Genomic DNA, 24642 nt, shown 5'->3' on the forward strand with positions numbered 1-24642 from the left:
AATCAAACACTACATTGTAAGAAAATGTTGCTGTAGTTATGCAGCTGTTTGCCAGTAACTTTTGTAGATTTAATTTTAGTTATTTGCTGGCAACAGTTTGATTAAAGTTAAATAAACATTAAACATTTAAACGTCTTATGCTTTACAGAATGAAACTGTAAAATAACAACAGACTCATGCAAAGCATGTTTTTTCCTTCAGATTTTGGTTCCCAGAATACTTTGCATGAGTCTGTTGTTATTTTATAGTTTTATTCTGTAAATAAAAAGACTTGTTAATATTTATTGTTCATTTAACTTTGAACAAACTGCAAGTAAGTACTGTAGATTTACATTCGTTTTAATTTACTGGCAAACAGCTGACAGTAATATTGTAATGTCTACAGAACTGAAAACTATCACAAATTAATTCGGCTGAACCGGTTTTTTACCCTCCTCTTGTGAAGTGGTTTGAGGGTTTTGCCTTTGGCTCTCATGTGTTTTGACACATTTTCTACATTCATTTCAATTCAGCTGCTGTTTAACTAGAATAATAAAGACATTTTATCATTGGGAAAGCAAATGTATATTGATATACATTGTTGAATACTGATAACTTTAACTGACACAACGCTAATCACAAACGCTTATAGATAGAAAAGAGCAATAGAGAAAAGAGAAAAGAGAAATACATTTTGTAGAAAGTAAATCTTAAATATTTGTTTGAATTTGAAAATATATTTAAGTTTTAACCTTCATATATTAACATATATATTTTTGCCATATATGGGTTGTAAAATTAGAAATGCATTTGTTACACCTGAAATACATTTTGAAATATATCTTTTTCCTGGCCAAAATATAAAAGTTTGTATACAATTTAAGTATAAATGTTTAACCATAAGCCCTGATTTTCCTGTATACGTTATAGTTACGCAGGGGTAAAAATGACCCCAGAGATTAAAAGAGTGATTACAAAAAATATACATTTTAATGATACAAATAATATAAATTATTTCATTTACTTCCCATCTATACATTAAGGCTGTGTTTTGAGAGATATGAAGTACTTTTGTACCCGTTTACCACTCAATTCCTCAACTACACCATTAGCTTGCCTGTGAAAAAGTCACATAAATTATGATCTAAATTGTTTTTAGATATTGATCTAGATGTTATGTGTTGAACTCGGCCAGCAGGTGTTTAGAAAAAAACATAAAAGGATTACAGTTTAGGAAATAAATTATTTTGACAAGCAGAGGCCCATAGAGACCCATTCATTTCACTGAATGTGGCCAACTGCTCAACATCAATACTTAAGTGAAACATTTTGTAAATTTATGTTTATATAAACATTAGAAAGATATATAAATATTATTTTAAATAGAATTTTTGATGCAATTTGAAATGTCTGTTTTTACAAATTACACAGAAATTAGACTGAATGTAAGTGTGTGTGTGTGTGTGTGTGTGTGTGTGTGTGTGTGTGTAAGTTTTACTCTGACTTTGTGTGTGTGTATGTGTGTGAAGGCACCTGTGTGAGCCCACCAATTTACATCTTTGTTTTGCATCTGTGGCTGTTTTTTTGCAAAATTCTGTAATTTTCTTTGGCAGTCATACCTTTGTGTGTTTGTGTGTGAGATTGAGCATGTCTTTTCTATATTGCATTTGTGCTCCAGTACCAGGCCTACTTTTCTGTGTTAAAATTTTTAGATTTATTATGGATGCATTCATTTATTTTTCTGACAAATAAAAAATGATTTTTTTGCATTTCCCATTCATTTTCAATTGGGGTCATTTAACCCCAGAGGGACTATTTAAGTAAAAATTTTACGCCTCTTTAGAACGACTTTTTTTACAAGAATCTTGACAGATAATCTGGAAAACTTTTAATGCAAAGTGAATATAAATGCTCATATATATATATATGGTGAAAAAAATTCTAAACATACTTATTTGCCCTTTTTTGTATGTTTTGAAATATCTTTAAAATTATGTTTGAAACAAATATATATTTTTTGCCATATGTCTGCCCATAGAAAACCATTCAATAAAGGCGTCTGTCACTGCCATAAACACCTTCTGTATTATCGGCCCCTAAAAGATTTACTTTTCTTATAGTTTTTGAGCAAACTAAAGTTTTCCTTAAATGTTTTTCTATAAAGCTGGGTTAAAACTGTACATTGGGGAAGTCATAATATTAATATGTCCTGTAAGTGCTGCTACAACAATGTTGTCATGTATAATATTGTAATAATGTACAGGAGCAGACACAGCAACAGTTGATTTTCATTTGTTTATTATTATATATTGCAGTAAGGATGTAGAAAGCGTTAATACCCTTAACCGTTAAAATGTTAGAAAAAAGCATGAGACATAACAGTAGAGTATATCAAAAAACATTACTGTTCCAGCAAACATCATTCAGATTAACCCTCATATGATAAAGCTCAGAACACCTCTGCTCAGCGTAGTGTTTCTTCTTCTTCTTCTTCTTCCAAAAAAACCCCAAAACAAAACTATTTCAAACTAACATGAAAATAAATATTTCTCACCATAATCATTTGTAACTATGATTCCACTCCCTTCATTAATGTGCTGAGGCTATAAAGATATTTACAGGTTAATATGAAAGTACAACAGTGTCATCTAGTTGACAATGCATCTGACAGTGCTTTTCTTATTCAACTCATTACAGCTTTCCAGTGAAGTTAAACAGACCCCGGTTACATTCAACAGAAACTCAAATCTGTTTCATCTTACACAGGAAACATCAGAGAAACATATGAGAGATAGAAAGAGAGAGAGAGAGATAGAAAGAAAGAGAGAGAGAGAGAGAGAGAGAGAGACATACAGTATAAAGCACCTCAATGCTACAGCTGCAACTAGATGTATTTTCTACAGACCAACACACAATTATATGCTTGTGATCGACTCTCTCTAGATCTAAATATAATATACAAGTGTCTTTAGGCTTGAAGATTGAAATGGTTTATGGTTGAAATGGTGATGTTGTCATGATTTGACTGCTGTACAGTCACACAAACACATACAGTAGTAGTAGTAAGATTGTACCATCGGCTTTAAAACTTCATCCACTTGAAAAGAAAATGACATGCAGCACACGAGTAAATACTAGTTTATATTGAGAACTATAAATATGAATATATTCCTTCTAACATTGGAGATTTCTCAGGGACACAAAACTGTAAAGCAGTTCAAACACAGAACCTGTAACGATACAACCCAAACAAATCAGCATTCAAAACAAAAACCCTGTATATGAACTTCTCTTACTGTAGTTTTAGTGACGGTTGGCCCAAATAACAATCATCTGACATTCAGACAAACTGCATAAGAAAATGTGAGGCTTCAGCGAGAGGCACTCGATCAATCTGAGGTTCATTGAGTCGCACATAAATCACCTGCATAGAGGTTCAAACAAACCTCTTTCAACACAGAAAATACATTCGTACAACTCCTAATGACATCCCATTAAGGCCTTTAACTGAAGAAAGACATTGGCCAATGAAAGCAGGGAAGACCCAGACTGAAATGATGATGGATGGAAAACAACACAACAACCTCGACAGGCGTTTTACACGTCATGACGGTTTAAATAAATGTGAACATGGGACAGCATTACATTCTGCTTTAGACATCCAATCTGTCAGTCTACATGAACCTATCGGTCAAGCGATCATGGCTTATAGACAGAACTATACCGTATAGAAAACAATCACAACGTGTTAAGGCAAACAGGTCTCTCATCTCTCTCTGGATTGGCTTCTGTGTTCGTCAGATCTGATTTCACTTTAGTTTCATCTGTCTGCCATCATTCAGCATCTCTACGTGAAAGCACAGGCTGCTCTGTAACAGTGAATAATAAACTAATATAGTTTTCAATTCAGTCTACTGCGAGGTCGATGCTGATGGCCCTCAGGTTTGGGTGATGGTTGTGACACAAAGGGGCGAAAAACGGCACCACCCAACACGCTGCTGCTGCCTAAAGGAAGACGTTAAACAGAGAAAAATAACCTGCCTACAAAAATAAAAACAACACTGTAGAAAACAGTTTGAAATGCAGCGCAGTGGAAACATTTAATCCCACTGGCATGATAAAATCACAAACGCTTCACATTTAAAACCCAATAAAAACAAAGGTCTTTATCTACATCGTTATAAATCACCAGTCAGGGCAAAAGTTGAAGAGTTTAATTTTCATTGCACAGGAAGGCACGTCCACAAGGCTAGAAAAAGTGTGTGTGTAAGTGTAAGTGTGTGTGTTTCTTCCAAGTGAGAAAAGAAGAAATGAGGCGATTATTGCTTCATCAAGAGCAAATTAAAACTTAAGAAAGAGGAAAAATAATCCACAACTCAAAAAGTTGTGCGTGTTATAATAATGCTAACAACAATTAGTGTTACATTGTGTGCTCAGAAACCTTTGACTCAAAGACTATAGAAACCGTCAAATGTTGATCTTTCATCTGGACCTCGGCGGCGTGGAGAAAACGTTTCAGTTGTTGAAACCGGTGAGCTACAGAAAGTGTCTCTGTGCGCATCATCATCATCATCATCACCATGTGTGCTCGCTAGTGCACATCATCGTCATCATAATCGTGATAATGTGTGCTGGTTCGTGTGCGTTCACCCTCTTTATGAATAGAAGGTGAGGACGCTTTGATGGTTTCCACGCACTAACAGAATGGGTGGCAGGTCTTTGGATAGCGTGTCCAACCAGGCCATGTAAAGAGCGCTGGATACGGCTCCTTTCCTGGCCAGCGGCATGCTCCTGTGACGCCACAAACCAAAAGAAACAACATTATTAGACAGACTGTACTATGTTTAGTCATCATGCATGAACACAATAAACATTCATTTATATTCATGCCTATGTTATTACATCAAGCTATCTGGTGTGTGTATAGAAACTTTTGTGTTTCTTACATGACAATGAGGTTTGCTGTGCTGGAATGTTCCTTCAACAGCTCGTTCAGTCGGATCTGACGATTAGTCTGAAGAAACAAACACAATCACAACATTACACGCCAACATTACAACAACTCATTCATTTCAAACCCAGAGTTACAGAACAGCTGCTGAAGTAATTGAGACGCTACTCGTGATCAAAGATATCTGAATGTATGCAAAGTGTTTCAGATGTGCTTATACTGATGTTTAAATGATCCATTAGCAAATATAATATGAATATCCACCTATTATTTCACTTCAGTCACTCATGAGTTTAGCTAACTTAAGTTTTGATTTCATTCAAAAACAATGATCAGAAATAATAATTTTCAAGTGGAAATCATCAAAGCTTACACTCAGATCTGTGTTGTAGTACAGTATTTGTGAAATCAATGTGATCTTGATACAGTCATTCACTCCATTTCACGATGTTGGGATTTAAGTTTTCGCCCTTAACTACTAAACATCTTAGATTGAGATATAAAACTTGTGTTCACCTGGGGAGGGTTCCCACACCTTAGTTAACTTCAAATTCAAGGACCTTTCGAGGACTTTCAAGGTGCAATACCCTCAAATTCAAGGACTAAATGTGGGGACACATTTCATGTAAGAGCAAGGTTACATTGCGTTACCTTTTAAGATACATTGTTACAGTTCCCTTTCGAGGGAACTCACGCTGCGTCACTACGGTGACACATTGGGGACGCCTCCAGGGGTAAGTGCATCTGAATGTTTATATCAAATTCAACCAATGGTGAGGCTTAACCACAAATACAGGGTGACACTGGAGTCAGGAAGTATATCGCTATCTAAAATATTGCCAAAGACGGCATTACAGGGACGTAGGAAGTATGACAAGGGAGACGCAGCGTCTCGTTCCCTTCTCAGGGAACAACAGTTACATACGTAAACCGAGACGTTTGTAAAAAAAGCATTTAGTATGAATCAACATTCGCACACAGAAGATATAAGCATTTACAACGAACAGTTTAGCCCTTTTTGTGCCTAAAAAGTCTAGAATTTTTATGATATTATCCTACACTACACAGGGAATATTATGGATTTTTTCCCCAAAAAATTTCTTGCATAAAATAGATTCAAGCACTTTCAATGACCTGTATCTCTGTAGGTATATTTTCAAAAACTTTCAAGGATTTCAAGGACCCGTGGGAAACCTGTGTGGGGTACCTCAAGGCTCTGTTTTGGGGCAGCTTTTGTTTTTCTGCTTGGCCTCAAAGTTTTATAAACATCTCACAACAATATTAAGTTATCTTATAAAAATAGACATTAGTGTTGGGCGATATGCCCCATAGTAAGATCGCCCTATCACCAGCCTGTGAGATCACTAATACAAGATAGTACTAGGGGCAGGGCAATAGTTTATTCATTTATTTGTTCATTTTTTACTCATAAAACGCAGGCACTCCTACGTGCCAGGGAGCAGGAACGTCACATTTGCTGGTTTAAACCCCTGTGTGTCCAACAACCTCTCTAGCGCAACGAAGTGTCAGAGCCGCACGTATTACAAGCTCATGTGCGAGGAAGAGTCCGAGTCATGTGCATTATAAATCCAGGTGCGTCCGTGCACGTTACCATCTCTCTTGCACAAAGTGAAGCCCACAAAGCCTCTAATGCGAGGAAAAGCATGCATTGCGCATGTTAATGTGAAATTATGATGATTATAATATTATACAACTATAATGGGCAAACATTCCAACTATAGTCATGAAGGCCTGTTGTCGACAATATGTCTGACTATCGTTTATAGGCACAACCCTAATAGAAATTTTACACACATGCACAGAACCTCTCAGTGTTATCTTTGGTTCAGGTCTTCAGTTCTTATTGACCAGCTCGTCTCCTAAGAAGAATCAAGGAGAGAGGATATTTCTCCTGCACTTTTATCCAGTCTATCTATAGTAGACTCAGTTTAAGATCTAACCTCACATATTACTCACTAACCCAACAGCTATATCTCAATCAGCTGTAATCTGTACTCAAACACACGAGCCAGGTGCGGTCAATAAGGCTGATAAATGTAAGATATGTGCTTTCTAAATGATAACTGAGACCTTGGCTTTGTAGAGCTCCAGCTCATTGTCTGTGATTCTCCAGGGTTCCTCGCTCTTCATCTTCTCAGCAGCTTCCTGCTCCATGTCATCCTCTCTCAGTTTATACGACTCAATCATTTCAGCAAACTCTGTCAAGCTGTTGAAATGAAGAAAACCACAGGAGACGGACTCTGTCCTTATACACGAGCATGTTCAGACCACTGAAATATCTCTACATTACTTTTAATTATTCAATTTATTAGAAACAAGAGGTTCCAGTTTAGACTAGATAAAGCTTAATTATTTTTTGTTTTTGGATATTGTGAGGTTCATACCCTTCTGACTTGGGCTTGGTGTTGATGTCACCCAGGACGGTGATGTCAGAGAAATCGATCCTAAACTTGCTGAGCAATGTGGCCATTCTGTGAAGACAAACAATAAAAGTCTGATGAATAATTCACTACAGGACTAAATAATGCAGATTATATTTGTGCCACTGTCTCCTTTTAATGTCCGATTGCTTTCTTATCTCACCAGAGGACTGAGGTTGAGTTTAATGTTATGATCACATGTAGTTTAACCCATCCACATGACTGCAATACCTCAGATGATTCATTCAGATTCATGCAGCAAAACACAATGAAACGAAAACCGCTAGACAATGTCGCTATAAAAAGCTGGCGGCTGCTGAATGAACGTCTAATAATAACTAACAAAGACTCGCAGCTACAGCTGCTGACTACAATGAGAAAAAACCTTCACTCATACACACCAACACATGAATGCACAGTCCAATATAAACTCATCCATCAGTGAAACAAAGATGTTTGAATGTCAACTTCTACTTACGCTCTGCGATCGTGATCGATCCTGTTGATCTTTCCACCGATGAACACACGAATCTTACAGTCTTTCCATTTCTTCTTGTTGGTGATCAGATACGGGATCAGAAGGGTCAGACCTGAAACACAAAAACACACAGCGTATTTAAATAATCCTTTACATTTCAATGAGGAGGAGATATACAAGTGTTAAATACTTTAAGTAGCTCTAGGTTTGTGACGCAGGATTTCACCTACATGAAACTAAAGTCACGTTTGCTTTTATCAAGGCCCAATATAAGAGAAAACAGATACTGAATTAAGATTATGATTGGTCTAAATACATTAAAAACTGATAACACTAACTGTGCTTTCACACCACCAGCGAGAGCGTCAAAAAAAACTCTGGCTGCCCTGCCAACGACGCTATAGATGGTTTCATCGTACGCACGCGATACACGTCTGGATCCGAACCTTACTTCCGGTTTCGTTTTTTTAATGGTCTGACTAGTTACTAAACTGATCTCTTGAACGAATGCCTCGTCGAAAATAACAAATGTTTTGGTTTCCTAGGTAATCTATGTGTTGTTTTTTGCTTGTTATATAAATAAACTACGTTTAAAGAACTTTGTTGTTATTTATTCTTAGCGGAGTTTACCGGAAGTTACGTGCGGTCGCTTGTTTGTGTTGTTACTGCTGAAACGGTCTATAGGTAAGGTGTAGAGGATGCTCTGACGATCGAATGCATTCTCTGAACTCCTCTCAAGCGGAGGTTTCCGCATTCTGATTGGTTGGGCAAACCGCGTCATATCTCATTACCATAAAGTTTAGATTTCGACTCTCCTCGATGCTAACACCGTACATGACGCACATGACGCACTTCTCACCGCCGTTTCTCATTGAAAATGACTTCTGGACACTAAAACTAAAATGATCTACAAAAAGCTTGAAGACGACGTCTGTACATCACAAACATTTGCAGAGAAGTGTAACACTTGATGAATATCAATACAATGATGAACATGATTAACTGTTAACCATTATTAAGCAGCTTAATTGATTTCAAACGGCTTAAAAGTTACTTAATTTATTCATTAAAATAAGCATTTAAGGAGGCCTCGGTACAGTTAATGTTTTATGTATACGCAAGGTTCCGCGTACAGTGAGCGCACTGCAAAATGTTTGTACCCGTATGTCACACATGTGCATTTATTTTTCTTTCAGTAATTTGTTTATCCACAAGGTTGCAACCGTGCCCTGGGGCGTCGAACCACGAAATGGACCAGAAACTTGTGCAAGCTACATTCACAATGGAGGCCATAGATTGTCCAAAGACGTCAGGAAGTAACTATACAGCGAAAGAGGTTTACGTAAGGAATAACTGACAACAGGCCCTTGAATTTTAAGAAAATATGTTATAATTCTAGATTAATTCTTTATTCTAGATATAATTCTAGATTTCACCACTAGAGGTCTCATTTTCAACACAATGACAAAAGCAAAGCTTAATGACGTTATGAAGGAGAATGAAACAATGTTTCATGTTGTTTGCACCATCCGGAGACGTATGGGATTGGCTGATCACGCTCACAGATTAATTAAATTAAATTAACGTTTTATTATCTGTAAGTCTGATCACATTATTTTATGCCATCGTAATAAATTAGCCTCAAGACACAACAGCTGTGTGTTAGATGCTGTATAACCGCCACTTCCACGGTGTGTCCACTTGTTTTGCTGCAAGACACTGAGACTAGCGCAGATATTAAGTCACTAAAAGTGCGACACTTACAAGGGACGAGCCATTTTTTAAAACCAAAATTTCTTTGGATTTACAAATCCTTGGGAACTTTTGGGATAATGAGAGCGCATGAAATATAACACACCGTGACAAAAATCTTAAATATTGTGGCTTTAATTGTGATTTTAGCACATGAGTTTAGTCTTTAACTCTTTCCCCGCCATTGAGGAGTTAACATGTCTATTAAGAGAAAATGCTTTCCTGCCAACAACGAGTTTTTCTGGCAATCCGTATTTCCACTATTATCCACCAGGTGGCAAGCAGTTCAAACTCGTGAATCTGATCTCTCTGAATCTGATCTCTGTCAAAAGTCCTTTACCAAAATGTTTTTTGTTTGTTTGAAAGCAGAGGGTCTGATCTTAATTTGATATATTGTATGTTTATATATTTAAAGAAGAACATTTTTCTGAAAGGCATTAAACTTTTGTGAAAATCATAAAAAATGCTGGCGTTGGCTGTCAACATTTTTTACAACGCTTCCAGGAAAACATTTAAACTGTAGAAATGCTAAAATGGTGTTAAAACGCCTCATGGATGTGTGAATCCTCATGTTCTGTTGTTTATCAGGGTTTCTGCAGGTTTCACAAAGTCTAATTTAAGACTTTTTAAGACCTTTTTAAGGCCATAATGAATGAAATTTAAGACCTATATCACGACAATGAAGTCCAATTTTATAGTCCAGTGTACATGTATCCATGTGTTTTTTTTAGAACCTTATATCTTTCATGACAAAAAACAAGATGTGTTTTCTAGGTGTGTGACAAGACACGAGAAGATTGGGTTTTCGAGAATAACATCAGCCAAGATGTTTACACTTTGCTGATATTAAGGTGAAGTTTTTCACCTTAAACGTCATACAAGGTTTTAAGAAGTCCCCAATGACAAAATATATGAAGAAAAATAGCATTTTAATGAACTAAAATCACATTATTTTAAAATGTTTTAACCAATCCTTGGGTGTTTTTCTAACATTTATTTTGGTAAAGGATGATGATCAAGTAATATGATTTTTTTTGGTAATAAAAATAGAGCTAAATGGGAAAAAGCATTAACGATGACAATAATAATTGATTCAAATAATGTATCAAAAATAAACACATGGTTTTATGTAACAACAATGTTAAAATATTAGGTCTGGTTACCCAGATAGAGTTTAGATGAATCCAGGACTAGGTCTTATTTATATTAGGACTTTTAAGGAGTTTTTAAAAATATAACTTCCAAAATACTTTACTGGTGTGCATCTTGAAACAAAACAATGGCAGGGAAATATTTTATGGCAAAAATAGAAATAGTTAAATTGCTGAGACATTGGCAGTCTAATGCACAGGATATGCAAGCAGTGGGCTTTCATGCATGACAGAGTAAAAGACCACACCATTAAATTCTTATATATCCTATCATACTTAGATATTTACATAGACAAAGTAAACAACTTAGAATTAAACAAAGCTTTGAATGTTTTAATTCAGAACTGTTAGAATTAATCAGCAAAGTATTACCTTTGTGCAAACAAGACAGGCTTCGTTTTATTTTAATACAATTCTTTGTGTGTATTTGGGTTAATGTGGTTTTACTTATTTATTTGTATAATCGAGAATGAAACCATGAGTAAAGGATATAGAGTGTGTTAGACCTATTATCAGATCCACCCTCCGGAGCAAAGGGGGCGCTAATGCACCTATAAGCTGGATGTCAACCGCCGTTAAAAGAGAATAACAAGACAGGCTTCGTTCGTTGGCAGTGGAGCAGCTAAACGTTTATCGGATGTATGATGGAGCAGAAGCTGCGGTGCTTAAAACTGCTTATGCAGATGTTTAGCTTGTCGTGGTGCTCTTTAGGGCTACTCTGCTGTAGGCACAACAGAAATGAGAGATACCGGGTGTTTTCGACAGGTTTCTGCAGCGCCTTTATGTTTCTTACATTACATGTGTGCCACTAAAACTTTGATGCCCACTGTTCCGAGTTTTAAAACTTTCTTGCAAAATAAACAACGCACCCCGTACGCTAACTGTTCTTTACCACGGAGCAAAATCAGGATTAAGTAACCAAATTTCATTAAATGTGTACTTCCCCATAGCTAAAACTCACACTTTTCTCCATTTGCTTATACCCGGTCCACGCAGTTTAGCGAACTCCCCACAAGTTTAGTAGATCCTATTCAGTTTTGCTTGACACATGACGATGTATAAAACAGTTACAATGTTCTTGGCAGTGTTGGTTGGACAACATTTTAAGACCTTTGATACGCGGATTTAAGACATTTTAATGCTAATTAAGGCCTTATTTTCATACTAAAGAATTTAAGACGTTTTAAGACTTTTTAAGGATCCGCGGACACCCTGTTTATGCTGCTATTTGTAAATATTGTGTAAAATAAACCCCCTATTGCTCTTACTGGTTAACAGTTAATGATGGATTAATAAGTGCCAGTTATCAGTCAGGAAAAAACTGAGCATTCATACTTTGTAAGCGTAGTGAGTATATTTACAAATGACATCGTATTGAATTTATATTTATAGTATATAAAATATGTATATTTATGTATAAATATAGTATATCTGATTATATATTTACCTCCATCATCAAAGAGCCACCACACATCCACCGTCCCTTTGCCTTGTTTCTTCTGAAACTGCTGACTGGCGTCTAACAGCTGCTGATCCATCACATTCAGAGGAAGAGTCGGACTCTTTTTATCTGAAACACACATACAAATATACATTATCAACACACAGATACACACAACACACATGGACAGATAAAGATGAAACACTTTAAAAGCAGACAGAGGAAAGATTGAAGAGAAATCTTCAGTGGGAAACACAAGAAACCCTGCAAGAGGACACCGAGTATTAGAGGACAAACACACAGGAAGTGAAGTCAGAGCTGAAGCACGCGCTACGACACAACTACACGTAAAGATAAGATCAGATGTTAACAAGGAGAAAGCAGCTTATAGTTTTTATAGTTTTAAACCAAACTCATGCAGATCTGATGAGACAGAAGGAGTAAGAACTGAGAATGATGTCCTGCCTTTCTTTAACAGCGGCTGACTGTGAGATCGGCTGTCATCATCCTCATCTAAATATAATGAAATAAACACAGATCAGTTAAAAACTGCTGTCAAAGACACCTTATCCTCTGCTCTTTATACAGTAACATCAACCTGAGAGAGAGAAAACCATCATCATCATCGTCATCAATATCACTTAACAAATTATTTAAAGGGTGCATTTAAAAGGACCATTTTATGAGGTTTTTTTGTGTGCCCAGACCGTGTATGTGAGTTTAAGCTCAAAATAGCCCATAGATAATTTATTATAGCATGTTAAAATTGCCACTTTGTAGGTGCGAGCAAAAATGTGCTGTTTTTGGGTGTGTCCTTTAAAATGCAATAGAGCTGGTGCTAATGCAAACACTGATCACCATAATGGTGGTTTGTTGAAATTGAAACTCAATTGTACTGTCAATTATTTCCCTCTCTGCACTAAATGGCAGTGCTGTGGTTGAATAATGCAAATTAAGGGGCGGTATGTGTGATCTTTTTCATATTTTCTAGGTTGATAAAAGCACTGGGGACCCAATTACAGCACTTAGTTTACATATATGTGTTTGCGTTTTAAAACGCATTACTTCTGCCATGGTTACTTCTTTCATTTAGACTACTCCAGCGTTTTCAACCCTTATAAATGGAGTCGTTGGTAAACGCTGCAGACCCCGTTTTATTTTGAGAACTCTGGGGGTTGAGCTGTAATGTAGACAAACGTAGCTGTAGTTCACTGACAAGCTAGGCAATATCACGCAGGCGATTAGTCCGCTATTATGAATGTGATATTGCCTAGCGTGTCAGTGAACTACATCTCTTTGTAGTAAATGCCGCTTTATCTGAAAGCAGGCGATGGTGATTTACTACTAATCACTGAGAGCTATACAGACGAGATGTGCATGATAATGGCATGCAATTAATTGTGCTGCTCTGATTCGCCAAGCCCCTATCATGTGACCATTACACAACTGAAAGATTACACTGACCAGCTGCAATAACTTTATAAACAATAAGATGAAGACATGGAGTTTCAGCTGTTTAAACACTGTATTTAAACTCATTGTGTGTTTACTTATGACACATGAATCCTCACACCAGAGGATCAGTTATGAAATTCAATACAAAAGATTCAAACATTTATAACACTGCATACATGTGCACACTATTATTAGAGACAATAAGCTCTTATACACGATCATGTCTGGTGTGTGTGTATGCTTATGTTTCATGTCTTTACACCTGTATAGTGTGAACAGAGATCAGTTTTAAAAAAAAATGCTTTAGTAAGGACCAAAATAAAATTTAAAAATAAGGTCATTTGGTCTGGTTTGACTCATTCAACATCAATCTGATCTCATAAAACATCTTTCTCTACATAAAAGTTATTAAAAGATTTGCATTGTTTATATTTTTAACATCTGATTGTGAGCGTGTTGGTTATTTTGCCAGCTGTGCTTCTCTATAGAGTTTCTTTATCCCCTGTTGATCTCCACTTGCAGCTATATTTATTTTCTCGGCGAGTCCTCCAGCATCAGCTGGAGCTGAGAGGAACTCATTTATCAGAGAAAACACACACATGACAGGATAAACAAACAAACACTCGCTCTATTCCCAGACTACACGCTTCCCACGACTTGCTTTATAGAAGAAAACACATGTGTGCGAGATGAGACATGTTTGGGTCAAAAGGTCACCATATAACTTCCTGTCTGATCAACTGAAGATGAAGAACATTTAGAAAACTCAGCAGGGTCTTAATTGAAAATTAAACTCAAAGCATACATACACAACATACTTTGTTCAATTTGGATGTTGAAAATGTTTTGTTTATAGTAATGTTAAAGCACAAACCTTTCTGTACAGCCGGACTGTTCTGGAGACTGGTGGCTTTAGATGAGGGTTTAGAGGAATCTCCATCAGAGTCTTTATTCATATCCACTGACACCACCACATCCTTCATAGCTGAAGATTCATCTTAAAACAGGAATGAAAGATTTTCAGGTCAGTGAAGTCACAGCAAATCAACATGAACAGAAAGTCAAGTCAACAGAAAATAACCTCAATTACATGAACAATTTCATTCATCTAAACACTACAGCAACATCACGCACATCCAACCGTGTCAAACACACACACAAACACAAACACACACACACACACACGCACACGCACGCGCACACACACACACACACACACACACACACACAAACACACACACACATCATGTATGTGAATGTATTAGTTTAGATGATGATGTGATGTGGCATGTTGTACCTTGACCTTGAATGTGAGAAATATCAAGTCCTTCTGCCAGTCTGAGAATCACCACACCATACTGATAATCAAAAGCATCACTACACACAAACAAAAATAAACAACTGTTAATGTCTCACAGATGGAAGACACACAGATCTAGATGTGGAAAAAAGTTTAGATTTAACTCCTGAGTTAATCTGTTTGTCCAGTTTAAATACAACCCATAACACCAAAGTTTTTTACATGGGACTTCACAAATGGATTCAATTCAAAAAGGTTTAAATCTACTGACTCAAAAGTAATCCCTGGTATAAACAACATAACCTCTGTTTTCTTTTCATTAAAATGAAGGAAATTCAGTGCTATGCAGCCCTTATTTTCCTCAAGACACGACAATAGAGGCACTTAAAGAGCAAATATCTTTCCGTTTCAAAGGCAGATACATTTACAGATCATCGGCATAGCAATGAAAAGAAATACCAAATTTTTTCTAAAAATTTGTCCCAAAGGGAGCATAAATGGGGAGAACAGAATAGGTCCCAAAACGGAGCCCTGGGGGACCCCACATGTGAGAGAAGCAGTTGAGGAGACAAAGTCACCAAAACATGAACTGTAAAGAAGGTCGCATACTGAGCGAGAAGTGGAGTGCCTAAAGATGCAAAATATCCATAATGCACAAGATTTAACATTATTGTGTAATTTATTACGTAATATGTGATGTTGATCTTTGAATAGGCTGTATGGCCTGGTTTCACAGACAAGGTTTAGCTAAAGCCAGGACTAGGCCTTAAGTAAATTAAGATTTTTAAACATCTTTTATAAACATGCCTTAGAAAAAGACGTTACTGGTATGTATCTTGAGAAAATCTAATTAACATAAAATAACTTGCACTGACAGATCTTAAAATATGCTAAAATTGAGACAGATCAAACTTAAGCCTTGTCTGTGAAACCAGGGGTTTTTCACATTAGTTAATGTGTTACAAATATGTAACCCCTGCAACAAAGGTGCAAAACTGTTTTGTTGTATCTGTTGTCTAGGCAACTGTAGCGGATGTCCAAATATGGTCATATGTTACTGTTGATTAGGTGGAACTAATTATGGCAGAACTGTTTTACCGGCAGCTATAAAACAGACGCACAATCGCGTACACTACATCATGCAGTTTCACTGGCAAATGCAACTACCTGACAAGTGAAGCTAGAAGAATGTGATATTTAAATGGAAGAGTGTGTCATTATGTCATTTGTTAATAATTTGGACAAACAGGATGTTATTTATTGTTAAACTATGTAAGTGGCACAACAGGAATTACAGCAGAGTCACAGCAGACAGCCGTCGTCAGTTGCTGCTGATGTGTGTACAACCAGGCTTCACTATAGAAGACATTAAAGTGAACCGTATATTGCTTATTCATCTGTATGTGTATGAAGTGTGAAGAAATCTACATCAGACAGATCTCTAACAAAACAACTCACTGAATGATATTGATGTAAGTCTCCACATCCTTTATATCTCCAATCCTCCAGTCATTCTTAAAGCCCACAACTAAAGTGTTGGGCTTCAAACGGCCGAGTCCAGTCGCCTGTAACACACAAACCTCTGTTCATCTGTACTGTACCAAGACATTCATCCATAATCTGCCTCTAAAACAAATGACTAAAACTAAAGACCATCATCATCTCTGCATGTTCCTCACATATGAGTGCATACACACACCTGCAGAAGATACTGCGTTCCCTGACGAAGATCTTCAGACACAACAGATGTATAAAATGCTTTGGAGTTGTGATTGAGGAGCCAGCGCTGATAGCGAAACGCTTCAGTGTTCAGATCTTTAAAGTTGGGTCGACGAGAGCTCTGTGAATGAGACAGCAACACAACAGAAAACTCAAACAACTGAGGAAATAATGACATCAGCTGAAGGTTTGCTAATGGAAACAGACTTTCAAACAGTGCATTATTGATTTGTGTGGTCTACACAGTCCTACATAATCATAGATTTAATGTCAACTTTATTACTCTAATGTTACAATAAATATGAGTAGAAGAACCACAACCCCCTGATAATGATGATATGTTGAATAAGAAAAGAGTCTGATGAATCATAATGGGTAGTTCAGATACTCACAATGCGCACATGACCACAGACCATCAAACCAACGTTCTTAGTGAAGGCATGGACCAGATGAAGAATTGCTGGACGACAGTTTGGAGCTCCTGTCATGACCAAACACTGAGGCCTGAAAGAGACAAAAACAGAAGCTCTGGTATAATCCTACATCTGTGAGAGCACACTTAAACACTTTCTCATGACCTCTCACCCAGCTTCATTTATCCCATCAAGAAAAGAACATGAAGCATTACTGAACTTCAAAGAAGCCAGGATTACACAAATGAGATCTTCAAGCTGGACAACAACATCATGTGTGTGATAATGAGATTAAAGTCTAAGCTGCTTATAGTTCTTCACTGATCATCACCATCATCTACTGCTGCTTACAAAAACACTAACAGAGATTTTTACATTACTAACATCACATATAAATACAATAGAGGATTAAATACAGACAATGGGCTCAGGGGTTAATGCTCATGTGTGTGTGCATTCATTTTAAGTAATCCATTAGACCAGAGATAATTATTCTGCTTATACCACAGTTATCATACTATAAGACATTTGACAGGTTTTTGTCCTTAAAATGTTCTTAAAACTTCTTAAACATCTTATCTAAAGTCTCCGTTGCCAATTCCAAAATGTCAATTTGGTCTATCAATATTCTATATGATTTTTTTCTTCAGTACTTCAGTATTAATTTGTTCTAGGGCAAGTCAACCGGAGGTAAGCAAGCCAAAAAATGGCTCTCCAATCATCTCTATCCGGCCGGTTGTTTTAAAATCAGCAGACAGAAGTGATGCATTTTAATGTGTTCCAATCAAAACACTGTGTTCAAGGTGAAAATTATTCATCCTTTTGTTTAATTTGATCAGTAACACTTTAAAACTTCCACCTCCTCTGTCAGCTCTAGCCACTGAAAAGAAAGAAGCGGAGAAATCAGGTCAGTTTGAAAAGCTTATCAGTGTGACGTGGAACTGATCAAGGTCATTACTATTCATGAGCTCTCCAACCTGAGACCGCGCCCACATATTACGTGTAGTTCAGTGAGTTTTCATAACAAGTTACAGCAAGGATGGCTAAACGCCAACCGTACCATATTTGGGCCATTGTTTTTGTCGAGAGACATCATTCCTATTAAACGAGGGAATCATAACAGTTGCTACATGTTTGGATGTTCAGAAGAACGCTGGATTTAAAGAGAGACTGCGATTAAAAAGCAATGCTCCTCCATCAATATGGAGATCTGGACAGAATGGCGCGTAAAACACTTTAGTAATATGTTTCACAGTGGCGGCCGGTGACTTCTCTTCCGAGGCACGCGAATTTACGCGAATTCATGCAAGGGTTTACGATAAAATACATGTGTATGTGTGCGTGTGTGTGGGGGGGGGTTACGATAAAGACACGCGTGTGTGTGTGTCAAAAGGGTTTATGATAAAATATGTGTCTGTAAGAAAGACACTGTCTTAAGACACTCACTTAACATTAAACTGATTACACATGAGATTAAATAAGTATTGAAAGTTAGTTTGACTACGAAAAACTGTTATCCAATCATAACAGTGGGCGTTTACTTCAAAGTCGTCAACGCAGCACGCCCATTAAAACGGATCATTTCTCTAACCAGCCTCAAAATCAGGGTACAAAATGGCCTATTACTTATTGCTTTTGATGTTTTTGGATGTAAAAACCATGCAAACGTCATGAGTAGACCACAGACAACAGTATAAAGCAATAAAAACGACAGAGGAAGGGCACCTTTAAAGGCTCTTGCACTGGAATGAGCTTCTCTCCCACATTGACAATTAAACTGAAATTTTATTAGGACTGCCACTAGAGGGTGAACTCCAACAGTCGCATTCGAATGTAGTGTACAATGAAAAGGCAGTTTAGCCTATATATCTTTAAAATATATATAAAAAAAAGAATAAATAAAGTGTAATTTGAGTCATTAGGAGAATACTGGCTATATGTTGTGAATACTTGAAATTAAACAATTTATGAAAGTCAAACAGTTACAAACAAAAGAAGTTTAAGAGCTCTGCATTACAGTTAGTGCTATACAAAAATACGGCAAGTAAAAAATATATAAAAGGTAAAAATAGGGGTAAAAGTTTGGCTTGTATCATATTTACATTTTTAAAAATCTGGCCCTCAAAGAAGAGTATTTAAAGAACCCTGATATAGTTTTCATTTATATCAGGAATAAAGAAAAACAAAACTGACAAGTGTTTATTTAATGGATTCATTTTCTTCTCTTTTTAATTATTTTATTCATTCTTTTTGATTTCTTTCTTTCACTACCACACACATATATTTTCATGCTTATTTGTTGAAATACATGATGTCTTAGTACACGATGTAACTACAGAATAATCAAGTTTTAATTAAGAAATTATTGAAACTCTTTGGTTATTTTTTAGCGCAATGCTAATGGTCTAATCAGATTCAATGGATTATGCTAAGCTATGCTAAAAGTGCTAGTGCCAGACCCAGAAATCAGCTGAATGGATTTCAAAACGGTAAAAAGTCAAATGTTTAACTCTAGGGGAGCTGGAACATTTGCATATTTAAAAAAAAGTGGAGTGTCCCTTTAATGAAGAATGTTTGTCAACCAATTAAAATGATACCACAGGGCTGTTAAATGCTTAATGTTAAATAACATATGCTTTTTTTTATTCATATGCTGTGTTTTTTCCTGTGTGTGTCTGTGATGTAATTTCCTGTTTGGGTTTTTTTTGTGGACTTTTTTGAATTCTAATGTTGATGATCTCTCACCTGTATGTTTTGATGTGGTCGGCCATCCCGCACAGCTGTAAACTGTGAGCCAAAGCCTGATGATACGTCAGTGCTTGAGTCGATGAACCCCAGTTCACATCTGTGAGACACAGACATCTGTTACTGACCCACACAAACACAGACTAAACAAACACAAACACATCACACAAGGCCTTCATCTCACCTGGTTTCTTGTGGCTGACATAAATGTAGAGAGATAAGACGATGACGTTGGTCAACAGGGCCGCCCACCAGTTGATGACAAACATGACCACACAACACAAGATGGCACCGGCGAGAGACACCCACATGTTGTAGTACTTGAAGCTTGGTCTCCATCCTGCCCAACGAACAATGAGAAGAAGCCCTGAGGAATCATCTTTAAGAGCGAGTACACGCGGTTTGGTTTGGCTACATAAACAGCTTTATTACTGGGTGAATACCACTACAGAGAGCCAGGATAAAAACCAACAATAGTTCTTTGTGTCATGAAAGTGCTAACTACACCGTTTGACTAGGTTACGTAACGGTACGTGACACAACTAACAGTTGCCAGCCAAAGGTCTTTCTTTGTGAATCTGGTCCAGCATCGACCGATGGTCTTCACAAACCACCCGGCAGTTCACATGAGCTCCTAAAATGTCACAGAGCTTCTCAATGTTCTTATTAACAAGACAAAATGTGTCACAAAAGCATGAAAACAGATTTGGATTAAATGAGTTAGCGTCATTAGAGCGAAGGTTTCTGTGACAAGACACAAACTACGGTCATGGGATTTAGTGGAGTCACGGTTGTAACACTACAGAAATGTGACACGATGTAAAGGGTACCCAAGAGTTTTACTACGGTACGCTTTACATTCATGTCTGTGTGTGTTTGTGTGTATACGGTGTCAGAAATAAAGATATATACCTGCAGGTCTTCTATTGAGGACAAACAAACCTCTTAACATAAAGAAAATAAACCTTTAATAAACAAGAAATAACATAAGGTCCATCAGAAACACAGTCTTCAGGACTCTTTGACTACCTTTAACACAGTTCATATGATTTCATACACTGGCATGTCTTTATATGAGACTTTCTGAAGCATCACCTTTCATTAACATAACCAAATATTTTACTTTAAAGTTCAGGGTTTATTTTCTAGGTTGGTTTTAATGAAAGTGGGTCTTACCAGGAGAGTTAGCCAACGATGCGTGAAACACAGAGAAGTTTATAAGAGCGTATGATGCCAGGAAGAAGTTGGAAATGATGGGGGCGATGACGTTCAGCTCGGCTAAAGGAAAGAGAAACTTTATGATGACATCACATTTAAGATTAACTGTGACACACAAATTCATTGAGTGAACGTCGGCCTACCGATGAGAATAAAGGCCAATGCAATGGCAAAGGTGAGGAAATATCCTCGCAGGGGCTCGTTGTTTTTGCCATAACCCTTCCCAAAACCAGTGATTCCTGGGTAGATGTTATCTTTGCATAAAGCCTGAGGGAAAAAACATCAAAATCACTAAACCAGTGAGACCTGATCTCCAGACAGATAAAGGTGCCAAAGAATGCATTAAAATAATGTTACATTGTTCTCTGATATCTACATAAAAGTTTGTGGCTTTATTAAGTGCAAAAATAATCCAGAATCAGTTTTACATGTCCATTTACAACCCTAGGATTTGCCTTTAGAATAAAAAGGTCTATTATTATCGTATTTGAAAGAGTCATCAATAATAATGTTGAGCTCTGATCTGATTGGCTGTTTCTCCTTCAGTAGCTCTGTGTGTGTGTAAACAGATCTTATGTTTGAGTCTGGATCAGATGAAGAGACAGATTTTGAGGAATAATCAATTGTTTGGAGATTGTCAATGGACGTTTCTAAGTGGTAAGTTTTTTTTCAATATGGACCTGCAAAACGTAACTGTAACGTCAATAGTAGAACATCAGACTAAACGCTAGCATATAGCGCTAACTCAGCAGTCACACATTTGTTTTAAGCATTGAAACAACATCAAATTGCAATGTTGGGGCGTACATATCACGTCTGTTACGTCACAGTCAGTGTTATGTTAAAGGCGCTCTAAGCGAATAATGTGCGACGTCACTTCCTGTTGATGTTTGAACTGTTTTCAAACAGACAGAGCGTAGCTAACTCCTCCCCCTCCCCCTCCCTTCCGTGCTTTCATGAACGCGCCCAACCCCCACCCCCAAATCCTTCTTGCCGTTTATTGGCTGGAATACTTTGTTTTGTTTTGTGCTGGCTAGGTTTGGCCATTTGTTGATATTGCCGTTTGTGAAGCCTGGGCTGTCTACAGAGATCGCGTTTTTTTACAGTTTGATCAGCGGACAGGCAGCAAGCAGATAGTGAGGAGATGTTTCCGGTATGTAACAAAAAATGTTTTATGGTCTAAAACGCTTCAATTCGCTTAGAGCACCTTTAAGTTTGGTCTGTTTTCCAGCATTCTTTTGCATGCACTAGGTTTACATAAGGAGGAAACAATCGTGTTTGAGGTCATTACCATGTACAGAACTGTTATTATTCATTTATGCCTAAATACAGTTTTACATTCTACAGCACCTTTAAACCCTTGGGGAATGTTTGGATCATAATAAGATGAAAACGCATCAGCCCACCTGAAAGACTTTGGGAGCACTGACAAGTGACGCCAGCGCTGAAGACAGGGTGGCAGAGAAAATCCCAGCTGTAATAAGAGGACTGAAGCCGGACACCACGCTCATGACCTGCATTTAACAACATTCACATCAGACGGTCTTCTCTTCACATATGCTCTTAAGAAAATAGAGATTAATGATGTACCTGGAAATCATTGTGGAGGCCGTAATTGCAGGTAGATTCGGTTTGTCCAGTCGTAAGTCTACAGGAAGTGAAGTCATATCCTAACTTACAGGCAGCATCAGTGCAGTTCATAGCAGCACTGAGAGTAACGTTACTCTCTACACCGGTGGCGTCTCGCACGATGCATGCACCTTTCAATAAATCCAGCAAGAAATCAGAAACACATCTCATACAGTACTGCTGGACGATAAAACCAATACTCAACAATGACTGGGATCAAATCCATGTCCATAACAATGATCAGCTATCAGCTCTGGATATTTATATTTGAGCCATTTTAGGTGTACGTGAGGTCCCTGTACAGTGCACGAGTGACGCAATTTTTGAGTGCGTGCAAACTGGACGTGCACCGCCGGATTTTACGTAGGTCGTGCATGCGCCTTTAGAAGAATGTAGTATACAGCCCAAGAGATGCACTGCATTTTGTTGCAAAGCGCATGCATCAAACATCTGTGTACACGTACGAGTCAAATAAACTATACTTCGCAACACTGCGTGTTGTAAAATCAGACAATTTTTTTTACACAGCAGACATATACTCAAACTCATAATGTCAGTTTTAATGCTTGAGATATGCTTAAATGTTTTAAATGATAATAGGATCATTAATATTAATGATTGGACTGTGTTGTTGAGACTTACGACACAAAAACACAAAGCGTCTACATTATCAAATCATACATCAGGATAAATACAGCCGACGGTTAATATTGAAGAAATTAACCGCAATGATATTTTGTCTTATATCGTCCAGCCATAGTAGAGTTGAATGTTGTGGTATGGTAAAAGTGAATATTTACCCGTGGAGACGGCCACACCCAAATACACCAGTCCTGTTATAAGAATAGCCAACAGTGTTCCTCTCGGGATGGCCATCTGAGGGTCCTTTAAAAACATCAACATTTACAAACCCTGGCACTATAAATAAAGACACATTCAGTGAGTTATAGGAGCCAGACGCTCTTACTGCTAGATCTCCTGAGATGTTTGCTCCAGCCAGAATCCCTGTGGCTGCTGGGAAGAAGATGGAGAAGACGGAGAAGAACGTTTCTCCTCGAAAGTCTGGACCAAAGTTTTCTGCCATGATGCCAGCTGAAAGATAAGAGGATATCATATTATAACAATTAACATATGAGAAAAGAGAGAGAAAGCGAGAGAAGGCAATGGCAATCTAGATAGATTACACACAGCACACAATATAAGAATATGAGAAGTGCTTCCTGGATTTGTTTGGCTATAGTAGTACTGTACAGATGTGTGGTTTTGTTGCGTTTAGTGCGTAAGACCGGCACACTCACCATCATAGCCAAAGAAACCGTATTTCTGCTTGGATTCAACAGCGATGAATGAGCCAATGAAGTAGTTGAAGATGGCCGTTATCAAAATGACCAAGAGGAATATCTGAGCCTGAGAAACATGAATGTAAAGATTAGTAAAGACACATATTTATCAAAGCAAACTGAGAAGGGAATAAATCTCCTGCCTTGGCCTCCCATTCCATCCCAGCCACTGAAATTCCCAGCAGGAGGATCACAGTAATGGTGCCGACTATTCTGATATCATTCGTTTCGTCCAACATCACCAAATCAGCACCCTACAAGACACATAAACACACATTATCATCATTATCATTATCAGAGTGAATGTCTTCAGAGAAAATAAAGAGTTTCTTACACTTAGCAGCTCGACTACAGTTTCAGCGAAGCCCACGACGTACATGGCTACGGCCACGGCATTGGCAAAAGCAAAAATCAAACCGATTGAGCCGCCGAACTCTGGGCCTAAACTTCGAGATATCAGGTAATACGCTCCACCTGATGGGAAAGACACATCATCATTTCAGTACACAGCAGTTGATGTTTCTTTATGTAAAATGGTCTGACATTGAGCATCAGAAATCCTGCTGAAGATATCAGATATAAACACAGACATGAAAGAGCGTTCAGACACATCTGCTCTTGTTCATGAAC

The 24642-nt window shown here is 37.4% G+C and overlaps 1 protein-coding gene across 2 annotated transcripts in view; it reads right to left on the reverse strand.

The window, feature by feature from the left end:
• Positions 1-2260: 2260 nt before the first annotated feature.
• The window catches only part of slc12a2 (solute carrier family 12 member 2), a 53014-nt gene continuing 30632 nt past the window's right edge, over positions 2261-24642 (reverse strand). The window contains exons 5-27 of one of the 2 annotated variants that reach the window (XM_065240410.2): positions 24347-24486; positions 24156-24266; positions 23971-24079; positions 23640-23764; positions 23473-23557; positions 22634-22803; positions 22450-22557; positions 21187-21310; positions 21002-21103; positions 20010-20165; positions 19826-19925; positions 17060-17171; positions 16648-16788; positions 16407-16513; positions 14946-15025; positions 14523-14645; positions 12659-12706; positions 12200-12322; positions 7850-7961; positions 7336-7422; positions 7022-7157; positions 4926-4993; positions 2261-4770 (exon numbers count right to left, since the gene is read on the reverse strand). In XM_065240410.2, coding sequence (XP_065096482.1) covers positions 4635-4770; positions 4926-4993; positions 7022-7157; positions 7336-7422; positions 7850-7961; positions 12200-12322; positions 12659-12706; positions 14523-14645; positions 14946-15025; positions 16407-16513; positions 16648-16788; positions 17060-17171; positions 19826-19925; positions 20010-20165; positions 21002-21103; positions 21187-21310; positions 22450-22557; positions 22634-22803; positions 23473-23557; positions 23640-23764; positions 23971-24079; positions 24156-24266; positions 24347-24486 — 2603 coding nt within the window. In that variant the 3' untranslated portion in view covers positions 2261-4634. The remainder of the gene's footprint in view (positions 4771-4925; positions 4994-7021; positions 7158-7335; positions 7423-7849; positions 7962-12199; positions 12323-12658; positions 12707-14522; positions 14646-14945; positions 15026-16406; positions 16514-16647; positions 16789-17059; positions 17172-19825; positions 19926-20009; positions 20166-21001; positions 21104-21186; positions 21311-22449; positions 22558-22633; positions 22804-23472; positions 23558-23639; positions 23765-23970; positions 24080-24155; positions 24267-24346; positions 24487-24642) is intronic. The other variant, XM_065240411.1, reaches the window with a different exon arrangement.

The sequence above is a fragment of the Paramisgurnus dabryanus genome, chromosome 11, assembly GCF_030506205.2.
Source record: "Paramisgurnus dabryanus chromosome 11, PD_genome_1.1, whole genome shotgun sequence".
Taxonomy (NCBI): Eukaryota; Metazoa; Chordata; class Actinopteri; order Cypriniformes; family Cobitidae; genus Paramisgurnus; species Paramisgurnus dabryanus.